We start from the raw sequence: 21,549 nt of genomic DNA on the forward strand, positions 1-21,549 counted from the left end.
GCACTGAATTAACTATGGATCTGAGAGCTGGGTCAGAAGTAAAACACTTGACCAAAGACTGCAGATATGAAAGTCCTGAGAAAGATCAAGGGCATGAACAGATGGCATCAATGGCAATATCATTAAAAACAAGGATATTATAAAAGAACTTGACATTGTCAGCATCCATGAATGCATTAGCAGAGCTAATCTCAGGTGGTATGGTCACTTAAACAGAATGGAAAAGGAAAGGTTAGCAAAACAAGCGTTCTCTGCCAGGTTGACAGGAAAAAGACCTAAAGGAAGACCAACATATAGGTGGATTGATATAATAAAAAGTGCCTTAGAATTGCAGGAAGGTGGGCAGAAATAAGATTGATAATGTTGGAGTCTTGATAGGTAACAGACTGATTTGAAGGGAAATTGTTGATAGGAAGTTAGTCATGATATAATTTTTCATGTAGTACTATCAAATCCTGTACATCCCTTGAATGTGTGTATCAGGAATTTAATGATGAGATAATCTTATTAAAAGTGAGAAACTACTAAAGGAATTCTTACCAAAATTCAAGTAGAAAGTATAATTCTAAAAAAGAACTTTGTTTCATTTCATAAAAGCAGAGTTTATTCAATTTTTAGGGCATTACTGATGTTTTAAAAGGTATGTGAAGAATATACCTTTGTAGGATGTTCCTGGTTTTCATTTTATTGAGAAGCATCCTACATATGGGGATATTACTGAAGTATGATTAAAGTTAGGGGGTTGAAAATGGAGATTTAAAAACCAGGTTTTAAGGATGGACAGTGAATTCTTTAGGAAGAAGGTGAAAGATGGAAATTTTGGGGAGAAAGGAGGATAGAATATAATGAAACAAGATTTAGGGGTGGGTCGTTTTGACTGTCGTCTTCAGAGCTCGTGGGAAAAGTGGAGGCTATGTCATGTCAGCTTGGTGTTTTTGTCTTGGGTATCTGTTGTTTTCTATTGGTCGGAGTCATGACCTAATTTTTATGTTTTGGAGCTTCCAACTCTGAGATTATATAGGAGCAGTGAACATTTGAGATTTGCTATTGATGTTAATAATAAATAGCATCAAAGTTTTAATTTTTATAAATCACATACATTAAAATGCTAAAAAAATCTAGAACTTAAACCATCAAGAATGAAAGAAAAGACTAGCATAGACCTCAGTAGAAATAGAAAAACATCTATCTACAGGAAGTAAGGCCGTTTCCAGAAAGCCTTCATCTGAATAAAGGTACAATTTTGTAGTGCATCTTATTGTAAGCCATGTCAATGATCTAAAAGCATTTTAAGTAGTGGAAGATTTTTCATTAGGAAGCTGTTAAACTTCAGATATGTAGGTTTGGCAGTGGACATTGACAACATTGCAATGCATTTTTTGCTTGATATTCATTTAATTTTTTGAAAGTTAAGAATGATTACTTTTTTTATTCTATTTGTGGAATGAGAATGTTTTCAATTGCATGTGTTGCTATTTTTATGGTTTTACTTTTGTGGCTTTTTTTTTTTTGAAAAAAAATTCATGAATATACAATTGCAATAACGTTTGTACAAGTGAAACTAATGTGTTCTCATCGTACACCCAATATACACTGCTTGGAAAGAAGTCTCACCATAGTGTGAGGAACAGACAAGGCACCAACCTTGAGATATAGGACCTCCTTTTGCTGTAATGACCGCAGCAATCTATGGGACATGTAATGAGGTCCTGGACTGTTGTTGGGCAGGTGTACCTTCATGTCACCCAACACTCCAGTTCATCTCAGAGATGTTCAATAGGGTTCAGATCAGGGCTCTGTGGAGGCCTCAATGTCTCATACACTGGTAAGAGACATTTAGTGGGCATCTGCTGCAACCATCCATCTGCCTGGTAGAAGCTGCAGCACGATTCAGTGCTATATAAAAAGCATGTACGGGGGATGTGCACATCCCGCTGTACATGCTCTTTGCACAACTGAAGACCACACTAAATGTTGGTTCAGGTAATGTGGGGCTTGACTATTGCAGTCCTAGCCTGGAAAACCCATGTTGTGGACTTTGGTTCTAAATTTTTTTTGAGCAAATTCATGTTCCAGTTGATGTCAAGAACTCCACATTCAACATGGCAGTTTTTGCATATTATCCTTTGTAGCATCCTACAGTCACATTCTGTGAGTGTGGTTCGTCATCTGCAGCAGTTGGTACTTGCAGCTGACTGCCTGCATTTGTGTTCTCTTAAGAAATGCCAACTCCCCCCCATGGACTAACATCCTGGAGTAATATTTTGCTCTCTGTACAGACTACTCCCATAGCTAAATCAATGTTTTCTTCAGATTTTGCCATTCAGTCTCTTCTGGTTATTGTTGTTACTCTTTCCAATAAGATTTATAAGTTTAGTTAATTTTTTCTTTACAATGGAATATGCATTTTAATCATGCTGAACACCAGGTGTTAGCCACAATTAAAATGCATTTTCAGCCTATCTGAAACTTCCTACATGCATTTTTATCTGAGATAAAATCTGAAGACATTATCAACATTAATCTAAGATGCAGTTTTATATTTTCTCTGTGAAATTGTACAGTTAGCAATGACTAGTCCATGTTTTACTAAACTGAATTTTTTGGAGGTACCAACTTGTGACATACAAGGGTGGTTCCATAAGTATCTGGCCTGACTCACTTTTAGAAAACGTTTTTTTAATATGATTTCCCCTTACTTCACACATCTTTGAATTAACATTTCTACTATGCCCTTGAAAAAAAAAAATAGTCTACTTTTGCCTGTAAATTTTCTTTCTTCAGTTTTGAGAAGAGGTAGTAGTCACTAGATGCTAGATCTGGGCTACATGTATATGGTGGGTGGTCAGTCTCCTGCAAGCTACAATTCTTCACTGCAGCCTTTGCAACACTAGCTGTATGGACTGGGGCATTGCATTGTCGCAAAGCAGACAAACACCATGACTCAGCATTCCTCATCTCTTCTCCTTCATGCAGGAGTGAAACATAATATTCTGCATTCACAGTGGTATTGCTTACCTTGAAGTCAAGAGAATTCCCCAGCAGTCCCATGAGATAGTTGCCATAATCTTCTTGGTGGACTGAGTGACCTTAGCTTTTCTCTGGTGCTTTACCTGGTTTGTGCCACTATGGATTCCCTTTTGAAAAAAAGGGAAAAAAAAAAATAGAATCTTAAAGGATCATCGTTTCATTCCTGGTGACAGTGGATTCCAGCACTTCCAATTCTCTTGGTAAAGCTCTAAAAAACTTGCAGGAACAGGTCACACGATGCTGCTCCTGAATTGAAGAGAAGTCAGGGCACCTGCTTTGCACTACCTTTCATGTGAAGCTTCCCGTGAATGATGCAAAAGACGGTTGGTTATAGAGCACTCCAATCTTGCCAAGATTTCTTTGAACTTCAGCCATTTGTCATTGAGTACGGATATTTTCCTCAGTCATCACTTTCACGGGCTGATCATCAAGTGGATCATCTTCAATGCTCTCTCTACCTACACTAAACTGTTTAGCCTATTCCTTCACAGTGGAATATGAAAGAGAAACTTCCCATGGAGTCATGGTGTTTGATAGCACTTTGAGAAAGCCCTTTGGTAAGAAACTATCACTCAATTTTTAACGTTACAGCCACTTAGCATGCCAAGTGTTAGTCAAACAAGTGCCTTCAACTGAATGACACAGGTAGAGTTGAAACTGGTATAGTAAGCCTCCCAAAGATGGTGCCTATCTCTCACATGGAGTTTTAAAATTGGTACAAATTTTGTATATCATGCCAGAAACTTTTGGAACCTACCATGTAGCAACAATTTGAACATAGGCAAGGGTCTAATGATTATAAAACCAAATATTTTGATACGAAACTTCAATCTTCAGTGAACTGACTAATTCTATTAATTCTCAAACATTATTTTATTTTTAAATCAGCTGCCCTTTGACTAAAAGTACTTCAAGCATGTCCTAAATATAGTAGCATACAGCCAGCCATATGCAACTAGTTTACTATAGCAAATAATTCCTTCTAGAATAGAATGGTACTGGATCATTGTTTTAAGGATGGTCACTTTTCTCTCTTTTACAAATGATAAACACTCAAGTGTAAAATAATTAGTTATTTGCTAACATTAGTATGATCACTAAACAAATTCATTAGGATCTGAAAGGTGTTAATGAACAAAAAAAATATATATATTAAAATGTCTTCAGAAGATGAGCACTAAAACATAAGATTAGCCTATTCTGAGTGCAGAGCTATATCTGTTTCAATTATTAGATTATGTCAATGTATTAACTAATTTTCTGTACTTCATAAAAATGAAAAGGAGACTATATATAATTACTGTGGCCATTTATTGAAGAAAAGATTACAAAAGTGCTTATCTAGAACTCCTAACTTACATACACAGCTTCCAAACATGACAAGGGGCAGGAAACATTTAGTTATAAAATACTCATGTAAGTGGAATGAGTATTAAAATGAGCTTTGTCATTTTGTTTTGTACTTAATATAAAAGTAAAAAAGCTATAAAAGCAATTGGGTCCCATTATGAAACATCTTCCTAAATTTCTCACTTTTCACATTATATATAAATTTTAAAAATGGAATCTTAAGGAACTGTCTTCTCGACTAGCAAAATATCTCCATTTACATTAATCAAAAATGCTTGCTCTATTAAACTGCAGACATAATATAAAAAAGATAACAGAAAATTTGAGGTTTTTTTCATGACCACAGTAAAGCTTGCAATTCTTTCACACCTAAAACTGTATATGAAGTTGCTAGAGATTTCCCTGCTACTGTGATACATGAATTTGCACAAACTTGATATATATGCATATAGAAATACACACATTATATACATATCAAAAATGACACTTTTGAAAGATTTAAGAAATCATTTTACACTAAAACATCGAGGCACTGATAATGGAGGTAAAGTAGAACAACTGGGAAACTGTTAGTAAATACAGACATGCAACTCCATAAGTACAATCAATCACTTAAATACAAGTCCATTCCAATGTAATCAATGCTTATGGAACTTAGTCACCAAACACTCGTTTCCGACCTATACAATGCAGTACAGAGCAGAGCAGAGAAATCTCTTGGTGACAACTGAAGTTTGACACTTATTCCTTGACCAGGGAGGAGCACCATGGAAGCCTGAAGATTATAACATATGGCCTGCTTGAAAGGGAGTGAGCAAAGGAGGACTGCACATAATGGTTGCCCTCTGAATGTGCTTCAGATTTAAGCAGCACTCTTCTCCTGGTCAATAACTGTAAATAAAAAATAAAAAAAAATTAAATTTCAACAAAATCTAAATGCAAGCTTCAAGCCCTAATCAAAAAAAAAAAAAAAATTATTCTAGAAGTCAAATTATAATTGAACAAGTAATAATTTATTCAATCCTTTATCCAAGTGTAAACAAATAGTTTGTGTGTGAAGTATTTTCATGAACAAGCTAGTTGTATACAGAGGCTGTTGACTTCACATCAATTGCCTCTATATCCCATAATGCAAAAATATGCAAAGGGCCACTGCCTAGACTGACCTTTCTTTACATCTCAGTGAGAATCAGACCCTGGAAGATAATATGGTTAAATTAATGCAGAAGTCATTTTCCATATACAAGTAATAAGTAAAAAGATGTATCACATTATTAAAACTCCAGATCAGAGTGATGAAAATATTTTCACTTGGTCACAGAGTAAATTATATTTGGCAAGAAATCATATTCCTGTTTTAATCCTTTGTCCAACTGCAAGCAAAATACTGTGTGGGGAATATCTTCACGACTAACCTACTGGTATAAGCTACTAGATTGATTTCGTATCAGTTGCTTCCATATTCCTTCCCACTGGTTCTTCCCATAAGATTTTTGCATTATGGGATACTGAGGCAATTGATGTGCAATCAACAGCCTCCTATATGCAAGTAGCTTAGTTGTCAAGATGAAGACATAAGATTTTTGCATTATGGGATACTGAGGCAATTGATGTGCAATCAACAGCCTCCTATATGCAAGTAGCTTAGTTGTCAAGATGAAGACAGTGTAATATGCAACAATAATGACAAAAAAATTTCTTTGGTCAATGAGACTTACTTTATATTTCCTCCTGACATAAAAAAATCTTTGCCAACCTCTGAAATGTTCTAATCATTGCCCTCTTCACCGATAGACATAAAACATAACTTGTATACCCTTCATATCTGACAGGAATTCAATTAATTTGCTACAAATTAATTACTTCTATAAACTGACTAATTTCAAATCTTCATATTTATTGTTGAAGGCTTCCATTATTATGTAAACCCTTGTAAGTTTTGGGGAGAGTTCAAAAAGGTGTAAATTTCCCTCCTCCCATCCCACCATTTCATAAACTATCTTCTTGACCTCGATAGTATCATACTACTCCTAAAACTGGCCTCTGTCTGCATGTTCACCACCCTCTCAGACAACACATTCAATGCTTCTACCACTCTCCATGCCAAAACTTGCCTTTTTACTCACTTTTGCAAACTTCCAGGGATGGCCATGTTGTTCTTGCTCCTTCCATTCATTCTACCATACAAAAAATCTCAGTGTTAATAAGATAATCCTTCAATGTCTATTATATCCCTCTTTGTCTTCTATGCAATAAAATCTGCAGTCTGCATGCCCTCAGTCTATCCTTAATCAACATGTACAGTCCTGATATTGTTAGTCTCTGCACATTCTCCAAGGTTACTTCAAATCCTAGGGACTAGATTTGAGCACAGAAATCCAGATGTGGTCTGATCACAACTTTATATATTAGGACCACAACACTTCTGTTATAGTCAATTTCTTCAACATTGCAGCAATTCTGAGATATCTTCTAACCTTTGCAATGTTCTCATAACTTCAAATCCCTACCCACAATCATCCTTTCTTCCAGTATAATTCCAAGCAAATATGAAGCATCTCATCTGGGGATCCAGAATTTTAAAACCTTACGATGTCAGTTTTATTTACATTAAACTGACATCTCTATTCATTTGCCCACTTTTCCAGTTTATTCAAATCCTCTGGAAAAGTGGATTTATTCTAATAACCCTCCCAAACTTCATCTGCAAACATCTAAAGAGTAATGGTCCCAGTACTGAACCCTATGGAACTCTGCTACCTTCCTACACCCTGATACTGCTCCCTCACAAACTCTGATATCACAGAGCCAATGACCAATGCAGTCCACTAACCTGATATCCAAACCCGTCACACCTTGCAAATCAACTTGTCATGTGGCACCCTGTCAAATACCTTTGAAAAAAAAAAAAAAAAAAAAAAAAAACAGTGTATGCTTACCCTCATCTACTGCTCTTGTTACTCTACTGTAAAAGGCAACCAGATTACTAAAATAAGAGCACCTTCTAACAAATCCATGTTGGCCTGCATAAATAATATTATCCTCATCTTTCAATTCTGTACATAGTTCTTAGCGATTTCTCCAAAATTTTAACTACAGAAGAAAGAGAAACAGGCCTATAGTTGGATACCTCCATTCTACCCCCCCCCATGCAGTGGATATCTTGCCCTCCTACTTTCCAGGAACTAGTCCCATTGAAAGATTATTAAACAGCCAAGTTAATGGCACAGTCAGTTCCCTTAAAACAAGTGAAATTCCACTTAACATTCTTCCCACATATTAAATTGAATTTCACCCATTTCTGAAGTACTACATGCTGCTCCCAAATTCCAAAATCTAGATACTTGTCTCCCAGCACCTCCCACTGCCTACATTTCCTGCACACACATTCCCATCTTGCAGCTGCAAGATTTTAAATGGGATGAATACATACAGCATGTGTAGCAAGCTACAAAATTGACTATTCTAAAATAACATACTTTAAATGACGATGGGCTTGGTCAGGTGCTAAAACTGGAAGACATTATTAATACATGTTGAATAAAATCTATACAGTTGGATATAATGGATAATAAAATACCATACAATCATACAAAAAAACAAACAACAATCTGAATAGCACAAACTTAAAAACAAGTACAGGCAGCCCTCTGTTTATGCCAGTTGCCTGCGCATGCTTTCTTACTGTAGTGTGGTTGACTGTGGTTGACTGAAGGTGCAGAAATCAATCGCACTTGAAAAGAAGATGGAAGTGATTCGAAGAATGAAAGATGGGTAGACATTTGCTAATGCCTGTAGAAGTATGAACTTACCTCCACCGACTGTTACTACAATTATGAAAAATGCAGACAGAATAAAACAGTCTGCGTAACAATCTACGGCAGCACTAAATGCAAAACGTATGTTATAGCAGGGATAAACTTCATGAAAAAATGGGGAAATTATTATGGGTGGATGACTTGAATCAGAAAAACATTCCTCTCATGCAGGCTGTTATAACTGAGAAAGCAAAAACAATTTTTTTGAGGATCTTAAAAAGACAGATGGAGGCAAAGAAACATTTTTAGGAAGCAAAGGTTGGTTCATGAGATTTAAGTCTCAAAGTAAGTGCCACAATGTCAAATTATGTGGCAAGTGCAGATGTTGCAGCAGCAGCTGCTTTTCCTAAAGAATTTCAAGACTGTGTAGAACAAGGAAGTTATCCTCCTGATTTCATTTTTAATATTGATGAGACTGGACTCTACTGGAAAAAATTGCCATCACGCACCTTCATTTCCTGTGAAGAACGTTCGGCTCCAGGTTTTAAAGCTGCAAAAGATAGACACACACTTTTGTTGGGTGCAGAGGTCTCCGGAACTTTGAAGCTTAAACCAACGTTGGTGTACCATTCACAGACACCAAGTGCCTTCAAACCATGCTGCCAGTCTATTGGAAATGGAACAAGAAAGCCTGGGTTACACAACGTTTTTATAGATTGGTACACAAATTATTTTTGTCCTACCGTGCTTCTCTTGGATAATGCCCCTGGACATCCTCAAAACCTTGCTGAAGTAAGAACACCATTGGATGTCAAGGTTGTTTACATGACCCCAAACACAACATTGCTTTTGCAACTGATGGATCAGGGGATTATATCAATCTTCAAAGCCTATTACCCTCTGTATAACATTTATGGAAATGGTAAGAGTCTTGGACACTTCAGGAAAAACTATTAAAGACTATTGGTGGTCATTCAATATTTTGAAGAGCATTAACAACATCGAGGCAGCTTAAAACGAAGTGTCAGCAAAATGTTTAAAAGGAGCATGGCAAAAACTTCTTCCAGAATTTATGTACGACTTTGAGGAATTAGAGCAAGATGAGAATGTTATTGAAGATGTTACCAAGCTTGCACGACAGGGTGGGATATTACAGCTGAAGATGTGACAGAAGTCTTAGAGAGCCATGATAAACCGCTTTCCAATGAAGACTTAAAAAGAATTAAGTCAACATCCAAAGGAGGAGAAAGAAAAAATATGTAAACAGCCGATTTACAGCATATCCTTGCAAGCATAGAGACATTGAGTGATGAACTCTGCAAAATGGACCATGATTGAGAACAGAGTGCGAACGACGTAAAATGGAGTGTAATCTCATCTATTCGACCTTACACTGAACTCCTTAAAGAAAAAAAAGAAAATCTAGGCAGTTAACAGTAGATAGTTTTTTAAAAAAAAATGCAGGTGATCCGAAACCAAGAACTTGAACATAGAAAGATGTAATATTTTTCAAAGTTTCATATTTTTTGTATATAATTTTGTTTTGTTTTCGTTATTAATAATTTTATTTTAACAAATATGTATTATCAAAGCTTTAAACATAATTGTGCATATTTTTTCGACTGCATGGAACATAACTTCATACCTCCCATTAAAATTGGGTTCGTTCTATGCCAATTCAGTTTACGATCGTTTTTTCAGGAAAGGAACTACAGCATAAACAGAGGGCTGCCTGTACTGGCAATGAAATAAACAATCTTTCCTTACTACTAACACTTTAACGATCACTTCACCCATTATCTGTTTTCATCCTAGCAGCACTATATCAACAGTATGTTATTGTTGATAATGTTTTCTACCTGGTGCAGGACAACAAAGAGTACAGAGGATTTGATATTGGAAATGATCAACATTTAGTCTTGAGCTGGATAAAATTGAATTTCATATCGAAAAGAAGAACATAAGTTTTAAAGCGAATAAAAGTTAATATAAAAAAAAAAGTTTATATAAACTGCGTTGAGAATGGAGAACCTATAGAACAAGTAAAACATTTCAGCTACTTTGGCACGATTTTTAGTGAAGATGGTAAATTAAATATGCAAATAGACAACAGAATCAAAGCTGGTATGGTAGGAAGTCAACTGAATAAATTTATATGGAATAAGAGAGAAATTAGTCAAAACACTAAGTTAGCTGTATACAAGACAACGTGTTGAAACCAATTTTTTAACTTATTGACGTGAGAGCTGGGTCAGAAGCAAAACACCTGACCAAAGACTAGAGACCATAGATATGATAGTCCTGAGAAAGATTAGGGGCATGAACAGATGGCATCAATGGCAATATCATATTAAAAGCAAGGATATTAGGAAAGAACTTGACATTGTTAACATCCAGGGAATGTGTTAGCAGAGCTAATCTCAGGTGGTGTGGTCACTTAATGGGAGAGGAAAGATTAGCAAAACAAGTGTTCTCTGCCAGGTTAGGAAAAAGATCCAGATATATGTGGATTAATACTGTAAAAAGTGCCTTAGAAGATAGAAATATAAGATCTGACAATGTTGGAGCCTTGACAGGTAACAGATTGATTTGGAGAAAAATTGTAGATAGTAAGTTAGTAACAATGTAAATTTTTCATATAGTACTATCATATCCTATATACACCTTGAGGGTAAATGTCAGGAATTTGATGATGCTTTCACCTGATGAAATGCTTAACCACACCATAATCAGAAAATTCATCTATTAATAAAATATTTTGCAGAAGGAGCAAGGTGCTAGAGGTTCTAAATCAACAAGACTTAGCCTTATAGCAGTATGTGTAGAACAATTTTTTTTTTTTTTCATGCAAAATCCAAATACACTAAACAGAAGTAATAATACATATGATCTTTTTCCCCAAATCACCAGCAACTGCTACATGTCTTATCAAAGGGCTTCAATGATCTTTTAATGATCCCATTTTATCTAGTATTTCATATCCAAAGTAAAGAAAGCATGGAGTCTTGACTGAGTAATGAGATGTCATTACTTAATGCTTGCAAACCAGAAAAGCAAATAACTTGTTTCACAATCTCTAATGACAAAAAAGATTCAAAGAGGATGTGTCGCCCTATGGAAGTCTCATTTATATCCATAACACTAGGCTGCCTGAAGACAGCTAATTCTCAGTTTGAATCTAGTCTAGAACTAGAGGAACTTTTCCTAACTCTGTTCGACCAGTTCATCACAAGTTCGATAATTCAAATTAAGTGACAACTTAGATTAAATTTATAATAAAATATTGTAAAAAAAAAACACTTGCATGATTTTATTTATTTTTATTTAATTTTACATTAGAACTACCTAAATTTGTTGGGGGGAGGGGACTTTGACCAGCTTATTTTTGTACACTTATTAATTTTAAGCTAATACATGCTACTGATAATGTAACAAGTGTTTCTGGGAGCACATGCAAACAAATATCAGAATATTCTTTGCATTTTATCTATTTGTAATGTAATTACTTTAGTAAGTGAAAACACTTCCTTTTTAAAAAAGCACACTTGATATGAAGTGATTTAGATATTTTATTAAATGGATTTTTTCTTCCCAATGACAGACCGTAATCGTGATAACTAAAAAATTAATAAATTTTAGAAAAGGACATTTTTGCAATATCAACTACTTACTGTTTTAAACAATTTGATAAAGTAACGATATCATCTTTTCAATAGTAAATTGCTTACCTTCCTTTGTTGGCAATGGATTTTTTTCATTAGTCTCAGCATGTTTCAATTTTGAAGGATCAAATGCTTCAATTCCTTGAAAGAGTTGCATATGTCCCTTTTCCTGTTCAATTTCTAATGTAAAGAAAAATTAAAGTTACATATTCTCATTGCTCTAGAATATATTAGAAGTGTAACTGATTAGACATATCCAGTTATTCATTTGAATTAACACCACAGATCTGTCCTGCAAAGGTCCTTCCAAACCAAGTGACTTATGAATTATATTAATAAATAATGAATTCACAGAATTAAGTAGTTTAAGCAATTTCAAATTTACTTTTGTAAAGTAAAAATGTATTAATATACAAATCCTGAAGTAGTAAGCAATACTACATTGCTTTGTCCATCTGCATTTTCAATATACAGTATATGGCTGTACACAACTCGTGTTCAGGATTAATGAACTACATTCAAAAAAGTCAGCTTCAAGCATATCAGTGTACAATATCACTTATCTTGGATTCTACTTAATGCTTGGCACTGCAATGTGATCATATCTATAACAAAATCACATCATTTGTATAACAGATGATGTATTAACATCACAGAATAGCATTCTGAAAATAGATAGCTTCACATGCTGAGCTGGATGATATTATCCAAGTCACATTTTAAAAAATTAGCAAAAATGCAGGATATTTATGTTAGTTAAAAATATCTATGGCAAACAGTTTTTTTTTTCATTTGGGAACCATTCTGTAATCTAACTTTGCTTCGAAAACTTTTCCACATTATGCCTCATGCTTTCATACATTATATTTTTATATTGATCTTGCGTTACATACATAACATACTGTAACACTGCAATTTGAAGTATAGCTCAGGGAATTTTGGCATCCATTGTCAAAAACAGATCATCAATTGTAATATTCAAATTTAAGCTTCTGGTTGGAGAAAATGAAATTAGGTATATACAAAAGTAGTAGTTATTGATGTTGGAGGTTTTTTTAAATGAATAGCATTTATACTATTCATTTAAAAAAAAGGCAAGGGTATTGTGTATTATAGTTTAATGTAATGATTTAAAAAATTGCCACACTGATTTCCTGGATTAAAATAATTCTTCCCACAATGTCAAAGGCAGCTAATTTTATAATTCAGATCTCTGGAGGATAGTTAATTGATTCCTAAATATTATAAAAGTTCCTAAAACAAGTAATTTCACTAACAAAAATAATTTTGCTTTCCATAAGAGGATATGGTTACTATGTTAAAAAAAAAACATCTTTTGTCTCTCTTGGAATTCTCTTTAATGGGTTATAAACAAAGTATTTTTTCTATCACCATTAATCTAATAACCGAGACTTACTTCAGAAGTGAAAGTTACATGTAGTTTATATTAATTTAAAATAAAGAACAGTTAAAATCAAGTAAATCTATGAATGCACTGAATGCTTAATAAAAACAGGATGCAAGACCAATAACTAGAGAACATCACACAAAAGCAACAAAACTGCAGGTTTATATACACATAGGGAGTGTGTGCATACACATAAACTCTGAAAGTTTTCTTTAAATTTATGACAAATTTAAAATACTTCCAGATAAAGCTGCATTGAGTTCAGAATTATTAGCAGACAACCTTAATGGCAGAAGCAAAGTAATAATTTGTTTAAAAATAAAATCTATAGGTGGATGATCCATTTGTCTTCAATTACATGTATATTTCAAGATAACCACATTTCTTTTAAACCTAATCATTACTTCCATCTTTATGTAGATATACAAAATCTTTAAATTCTTGTGTATTCATTGTAGGAATTGGAATACAATGTTTTTAGAATTATGTAGCTTAATTATTCATATACATTAATGTGCTACTAACATCATTTTGCTTTAAAGATGTACTGAACATATTGTAATGATCTGTTTAAAAGAAATGTGTGAAATATATACATGACTGAAGACAAATGGATTATCCACCTAAAGATAGATTTTTGCAGCTGTTAAATCCAGAAATTCTACTTTATATATAAATGACTTTAAAGTCATTACAGGCTTCCAATAAGCAAGGTGGTTTTTTGCCAGCTGATAAACACTGCACCTGAAGACACATGCAAACATCCATACTACAGTGGAATTGAAACCTGTTAAGTGAAGTATGCCAAGATGCCATTTGCTCAGCCAACTAGATGAACTGCAGAATTGATACTAATCAAGTTGGCTAATTCAAATATAGAAATAATCTTTGCTATTATTGTATTTGATTTAAATATTAGATGATGAGCAACCATAAGCACTGTTTATATATAGGTTGAGAGAACTACATTGCAGTGGGTCACTTAAGGGTCAAAGTTTTAAAAAAAAAAAAAAAAAAAAAAAACTGGAAGGAGACCTCCACAGTCTTTCAGGAATACAGAGAACCACCTGGGGCTTCTGACTAATGTCAAATCCTCACCTTAACGTGGTGCACCGCCTTAGAGTAGATATCTACTGCATACTGAATGACAAGGATGAACAAGCAAATGCATATGATGGTACAACATGAGATTTCATGCTGGCTGGGGCATCACTCAGTTAAACAAGGTCCCCCCTGCTGTTTTTGTCAGGGAACCAGAACAAACAGTGAGAAGTCAGCTACTGGAACAAGCTCCAACTCAACATCTAGAAGAATAATAAACCCAGTATCAGTAGAATTGAAGATAAGAACCATCAACATAAGGAGTATTAATGAAAAGGAAATCATACTTGCAGAAGAATTGGAAAAGTATCATGTGGAGGAAATTGGCATTACAGAGACAAAGACAGGTGATATCTTACTAAATAAGTATAGGATGCTATTTTCAGGCAATAATGATCAAGGGAAGGAAGGAGTAGCAATAACATTCAACAACAAACATGAAGATAAACTTCTTGATTGGAAGACAGTTTTTTTCAAGTAGAGCTATGTGGGCAAACCTCGAAATGAGGAGATGAACAATGAAACTTATTTGTGCCTATGGTCCCACAAAGTTCTAAGGAAGAAGTGGAGAAATTTTTTTTGAGTCATTAGTACAGGCAGCTGACAAAGAAAATGGAAAAAGTGGTCCTTGGGGATTTGAACAGCAGCAGAGGTGAATTCTCCATGCTTGCTACACAAGCTCATTACTTGAGAAAGTAATATTTATTTGTTAATAAATGCATGCATTTATAAGCATTCCATTTAGGTTTTTATTTTTGTAGAGAGAAGATGTCTTAAGCTTGCATGGCAATAATTGAGTATTGCATTGTGTATCGAAGGCCCATGCTTTCTCGTCTAGTCAAAGCTACCTTGGACTGCTTGGTTGTGGGAGCTTCCAGGTCCTCACTACAGCACTGCAATTTCATGCTTGTGCATAGCCATTTCTGCTCCCTTCACATCGTCTTAAACACAGGCCATATGCAGTCAAAGTAGCTCTAACTAGTGAGCTTCAGACTGGCCTTTACAAGTGTGTTGCTTTGGAAAATTAAATTACAACCAAATTTTTATGATGTTATTGACCAGTTCATAGGGTAGAATTTGTATTCAAGTAGCTAAATTGAAAAAAATAGAATATCATTTGTAAAATAAATGTTGTATTTGTATGATTAAATGTACATAAATTACTAAATATATACTTTTAAATGGTCAGTAATTCATTATTCTGCTAATCAGATTTCAATCACACCTCTCACTCCCTGAATGATAGCAAGAGCAAGCATGAATTTCAGACCAGAATTCACCCCTGAACAGCAGAGTAGGAAATGAATCTCACCTGTCTTATAGGAACATTTTAGAAAAAATTGGAGAAAAAGGTAAAGTTAATAATATAGTAGGTATTTGCTACTTCTGCTCAGGACACTGACTAATCATTAGTAACACCATGTTTCAACATACAGCACAAATTCACATGGAGAAAAGACAAGAAATAAAAAAGCCTCATTGACTACAATCATTGATAGTGATAGAAAACTGGTTCACAATACAAGAGTGTACAGAGGATTTGAAAGTGACAATTACTTAGTACTAAGCAGGATAAAAATCGATATTATATTAAAAAGAGCAGTATATAAGAAGGTATTTAAAAGAATTAAAGTTGAGCAGCTTTTACAGGTAAATTGTAGGCTCAACTATGCAAACATTATTGAAGAAAGTTTATAGCAGTTTGAAAACAAAACCCAAACCTTGGATCTCACTGAATTCTGAAGAAGACATTGATTCAGCTAGAGAGGTATATGGTGAAGTGGTATGCAAGGATAGAAAAATAAGAACACAATGGACACAAGTTAAAGAAGCAGTCCAGGAAAAGAAGAAAGCATACTAAGAGTTTCTAGCCAAATAAGTCAGCAGATGTCCCAAAAGAATACAGAGGAAAATTTAAGTGAATGAGCTATGTAAAAGTAGCTAAACAAAAGTTATAGGAAGACTTTGATAAGAATATAGAAAATAAATATCAGCAAGGTGGCAAAATGTTCTGGAGGCTATTGAAGTTTAGAAATAGAGGAAAAAGTACTGTAAAAAGAATCAAAGATGATAAAGGTGACATAAAAGCTGAAGATAAGAATATCCTAGATGTCTGGAGTAATTACTTTGAAAGACTTAAAACAGACAATGCAATGACAAAACCATACTAGAAAATTTTCAAGAGGAATGTAAAGGAGTACATATCAATACTTGAGGTAGAAAAAGCCTTGAAATGTTAAAAAGCAGCTGGAGTGGATGATATTCGACAAGAAATGCTAGAGTATGGAGGTGTAAGTTTTGCTGTGGCTATACTGCATAATCAGAGGGCCTGGACAGAAGGTCCAATTCCCAATGATTGGAGTAGAGCTCTCATAATACCCATCTATAAAAAAAAAGGAATAAAATTGAATGTGAGAATTACAGATGAATTTCTCTACTAAGAGTTACAAGTAAGATTTATAGAGATTGTCAAGATCAGATTTTCACTTTAAGGCAAATAGTTGAGAAATCATGGGAATATGACAAGGATCTATACTTAAGTTTGTAGATCTAGAAAAGGCATATGACGAGGTGCCCAGAGAAAAGCTTTGAAACACTACAATTATATGAGGTGAATGGAACATTATAGAAAGTAATTCACAGTCTATATTTAAGTTGTCAGTTAGAATTGAAAGAAATACAAAAAGATGGTTTAATGTAAAATCAGGAGGAAGACAAGGATACACATTATCTCCACTCTTATTCATCATCTATATGCATCACATTACAAAAGAAAGTGGCATTAGGCCTGATATTAGAATTGGAGATGTATTTTTCTGCATAAAGGACAGCTTATGTTGACATCTAGTGCAAGTCTCCAGGATTCTCTAAATTGAATAACAGTTGTAACAAATTAGGCATGAAAATTAGCAATAAAAAGACCAAACCATGATAATAAGCAGAAACATCGATACATCAACTGCATTCTGAATGCAGAGTCTATAGAACAAATAAAATATTTTGGCTATTTAGGCACAGTTTTAAATGAACTTGGCAAGTTAAATCTGGAAAGACAATAGAATAAGCAAAGCTGATGTGGTGGGTAGCCAGCTACCCATCATATGACTTTGAACAAATTTATGTGGAATAAGAGGGAAATTAGTCGAAACACCAAACTAGCAATATATAAAACTGGTTTGAACATGGTCTTAAGTTATGGATCTGAGAGTTGGGTTAGAAATAAAGCAATTGATCAAAGACTAGAGATCACAGATAAGATAGTTCTGAAAAAAATTAGAATGAACCGATGGCATCAATGGCAGAATCATATTAAAAAATGAAGATATTAGAAAGGAACTTGACATTATTAGCATTCAAGAATGTGTCAGCAGAACTTATCTAAGGTGATATTGGCCATTAAAATGGGTGAGGAAAGGTTAGAAAAACAGGTGTTTGATGGCAAGAAAGAGACCAAGAATTTCAGTCAGAAATGCCTTAGAAAAACAAAATGTTAGAAATGACAATATCAGAGTGCTTACAAGTAATAGACTAATTTGAAGGAAAATTGTGGATAGGAGATTAATAATAATGTAAACTTAATCGTGTAGCTGTCATAGTAACCTGAACACCCCTTGGGGTTATGTTTCCAGTTTCCTGATGAAATATATATTTCATCAGGAAACTGATGAAATATATATTTATATATATAAACTAATTTTTAGAAGTGAAGGGCTACAACATTTGAAATTTTTGTAAGATTCATGACAAAGTTTTCAAAACATCCAGGTTAAATAAAATTTCATACCCCTCATGGAAAAACCTGGGTTCAAATCTCAAAGAGATGCTGTTCTTGGCATTCATATTTGCCTGAAATCTTTTTTGAAGATGCTTCTCGCTTTTAAAGTGAGAATAAGTGAAGTGAGCTGACATTTCATCTCAAATCTTTCTTAAAAATTCATTTCAAGAACCTCTGAAGGATAAAGGCATTTAATAGATAACTAGAAATTAAAGATGTAGGGTACAGCAAAAAGCAACTCGCAGATAAATCATGTAAGAGTGGTTCGAAAAGATTTAAATTCGGGGAACATGAATACGAAATAACTGACAATCGAATATTAAACTGGATAAGCCATGGATCCTTTTTTTTTTTTTTTTTTTAAATAATCAAATACATAACTTCAATACTGATCTTTGCATTGTCTTTATCAACCAAGGCAACTCCAGTGCTGAAAATGATATCATTGTAAGCTCTGGTAAATTTTGAAACTTTTCAGTTTTATGCATTTAGCTATAAAAATGATTGGATCCACAATATCCTCAAATTTAATATCTTGAATATGTCAAATTAAAACCTTCTGGACCTATAATTTAGTAATTGACATTTGAATTTTATGCAAATCTAAGAACCAAGCAAGCATAAATTGATCAGTATTCCAAAGTTGTAATAAAATATGATGCGACCAGTTCAAAAGAAGCAACTTCATTTAATAAAAACTGTACCTACTACGAATGTTATCTAGCTGTTAAGGTTTAATAGATTAGACATTGTTTTTTTACATTTCTTGAATTTAAATCAATTCAAACTAGCCACTATCTTATGTGAGCAATGCTTTTGATACACATTTCATATTTAGCTTAGTTTAAAAGAGCAATTAGTAATTTAGATCAGTCATTTGAATAAAATTTAACTTTATTCAATAAATGATAATTTCTGCAGTGAATGAATAAGTGGCATCAAAGAAATAAGCTTATAGATACAATTTTCCTGTAAATCAGCAATTGCTTCTATAAATAGTTTGAGACTTGCAGCATCCAAGATACCAACCAATACTGCAGTAGGAAAGCAATCAGAAAAGCTGCAGCATTTCACTCAAAAGCCTCATGATCGTGGCATTAGCTAAACAGAGCTACAGACAGACCCTGTAGAAAAAAAAATAACCCAGCAATATGAAAGCCTGGCTATCTACGAAGCAGTGCATTTATAACCTTTTGTATTTTATTTATTTTGAACAGTGAATGACAGTGCTGTTACACTGTCATTCACTATTCAAAATTCACTGACTGGCTGCTGATCATCTTTACCTGATATAATACTGCACAATCATACAGCATAATATACTCTATATAATACCAGAATGAATTAAATGTTAGTTTTGGTAAACAGTTTGATGTGACCAAAACTGACATTCAAATTTCAGTCAAGGTCAAATATTTAATTTCAAGAAAGCATTCTAAAGTGGAGCTGATTGTTATATGCACACCACTAACAGGTTCCTATAAACATTTAAATGCAAACTTCAAAATGTATAATGTTTCAGTTATATTACATTAAACATACTATAGTTCCCTAAATTCTGATTCTTATACTGCAATATTGCATATTTATGTTCAAAATATTTAATGTTTAAAATAAACGCTTTTTTCCTTGATTAAAAAATAAGTATATGCAAAGCTACATACAGAATAAGACAGACAAAGCTTTTCAGCAGTCACACTTTACATTCAGATGTTTCCATTTAAACCATGGACAAGTGACAAAGTGCCTTGCATTTTTGACAGGACAGTGTATAGTAGTAATACATGTAATTACTCATTTACCTTCAGGACTAGGTAAAATAGTCCTTTCCTTAGTTTCTGCATGAAGTAACAAATTTTTATCAAATTCTTCAATACCAGTCACAACATTTATATGTAGTTTCTCTTGTTTAAGATCTATATAGGAAAAAAGATCATTAGAGCAAATGACAAATCCTTCAACTGAATTTTTCTTCCTTCCTTTAAAAACTTAACTACTAAGTCAGCTACAAATGCTGTATAAATGTGCACAACTAATATCCAGTAGCAATTAGGACCTTACTGAAATATTTCTAATCAAATCATTTTCAGAAAAGAAATCAGTTCTGAAAGTTAGAATGTCCAGAGTAAGTTTCAGTTCTAAATTACCAAGCTGCTTATACAAATCTGTTCCATAAATTACTTACCACAGTTTTCCTCCTCATAACATACTTTATTTTTTTATTATTATTTTTTTTTTTTATATAGACCATGGACTGGTCTATATAAAGCAGATCTTAAATACTACTGTTTTGATACTTAAAAGCTTCTTTTTGAAGAAAATACCAGATTTTCTTCATTAGTGGATTTTTTTTTCATGAGCATCTGGCAAAAATTGTTTATTTTTTCATAAATTTACAGGAACTTCTTTAAAATCTGATGAATAATATTTCAAAGCAAGTTTTTAAAAGCAGGCATGGTCTTTAAACATCAGAATTATTAACTTCAAATTGGAGGACTGTTTTTAATAGATAATCAAGAAGCAAACTGAATTAAATATTAATTGTAAGTTCAGTTATGCAATATACCTCCAAACCTTGCAAATAAGATAAATGTTATTACTGTGGGAGCAGCAAGGGTCATAGTTAGCTTGTTAGTATGCATTGCCCAGCTATTTTGTGAGTGGGTATAGTCCAAAACTATATCAATTTGTTTTTCTCACCAATTTGGCTGGGAAGTATAAATTTTTCTTCAGTGCTGGTGCGCTTTAGAGAGTTTCTTTTGAAATTCCTCACCCCATTCAGGATATTTTGCTGTGCTTTCTCCTGGGCTACATCTTGAGGAAAATTTAGCAAAAATGCTTATAGCCAATATGAGTATTTTTTTACATTTATTTTTTTTCCAAATATAAACTAAGTGGTTAAAAGAGAAAAAAAATATATACTCTAAAGTATATTATAGCAATGCATAAGTTTTTAAACACCTGAATGCATAAGTTTACAGTAGCATATCTAAAACTTAAAACTTGATTTAAGTGGCAGTTGTGAAAATAAAACATTAAACCACCTATTGTAGAAAAATACCATTCAACATTTCAAATTCATTAAGAGTTTGAGATTAAAAATTATTCCAAAATACAGAATTTTAAACTGCCATTTAGTGTTTTAAATCATTAAAACTTTCTTTACCCTATTTAAAAATGTCTTAACCCTCCAAGACCTCATCTTTGTGTGTGTGTTTTTCTGGCTCTTTTTATAAGAAACCAATTTCCAGGAGGGAAAACCCTGTCACCTCCATATGAGACTGACTGACAGTGCTGAAGTTTTGATATAAATGCATTATATGAAACACTATCAGAATCAGATCACACATTACAAACTTTGATGTCTAACATGATCTCCTTGAGGAACTCAAAATATATATCCCTGTTTAATCCATGTATCAGCGCTGAGGTGATTCCCAACTTACCTGTTGTGCTCACAGGATG

General features: G+C 33.7%; 1 protein-coding gene across 4 annotated transcripts in view; it reads right to left on the minus strand.

Moving 5' to 3' along the window:
• Window positions 1–4,322: 4,322 nt before the first annotated feature.
• LOC150106712 (uncharacterized) overlaps window positions 4,323–21,549 on the minus strand; it is a 72,644-nt gene continuing 55,417 nt past the window's right edge. For 2 of the 4 annotated variants that reach the window (XM_090393298.1, XM_090393299.1), the window contains exons 4-7: window positions 20,785–20,898; window positions 19,887–20,000; window positions 11,867–11,980; window positions 4,323–5,271 (exon numbers count right to left, since the gene is read on the minus strand). In XM_090393298.1, the coding sequence (XP_090249424.1) occupies window positions 5,243–5,271; window positions 11,867–11,980; window positions 19,887–20,000; window positions 20,785–20,898 (371 nt within the window). In that variant the 3' untranslated portion in view covers window positions 4,323–5,242. The remainder of the gene's footprint in view (window positions 5,272–11,866; window positions 11,981–19,886; window positions 20,001–20,784; window positions 20,899–21,549) is intronic. The other 2 variants (XM_090393301.1, XM_090393300.1) reach the window with 2 other exon arrangements.

The sequence above is a fragment of the Typopeltis vanoorti genome, chromosome 5 (genome assembly GCF_054136105.1).
Source record: "Typopeltis vanoorti isolate ZY-2024b chromosome 5, IOZ_Tvanoo_1.0, whole genome shotgun sequence".
Lineage (NCBI taxonomy): Eukaryota > Metazoa > Arthropoda > Arachnida > Uropygi > Thelyphonidae > Typopeltis > Typopeltis vanoorti.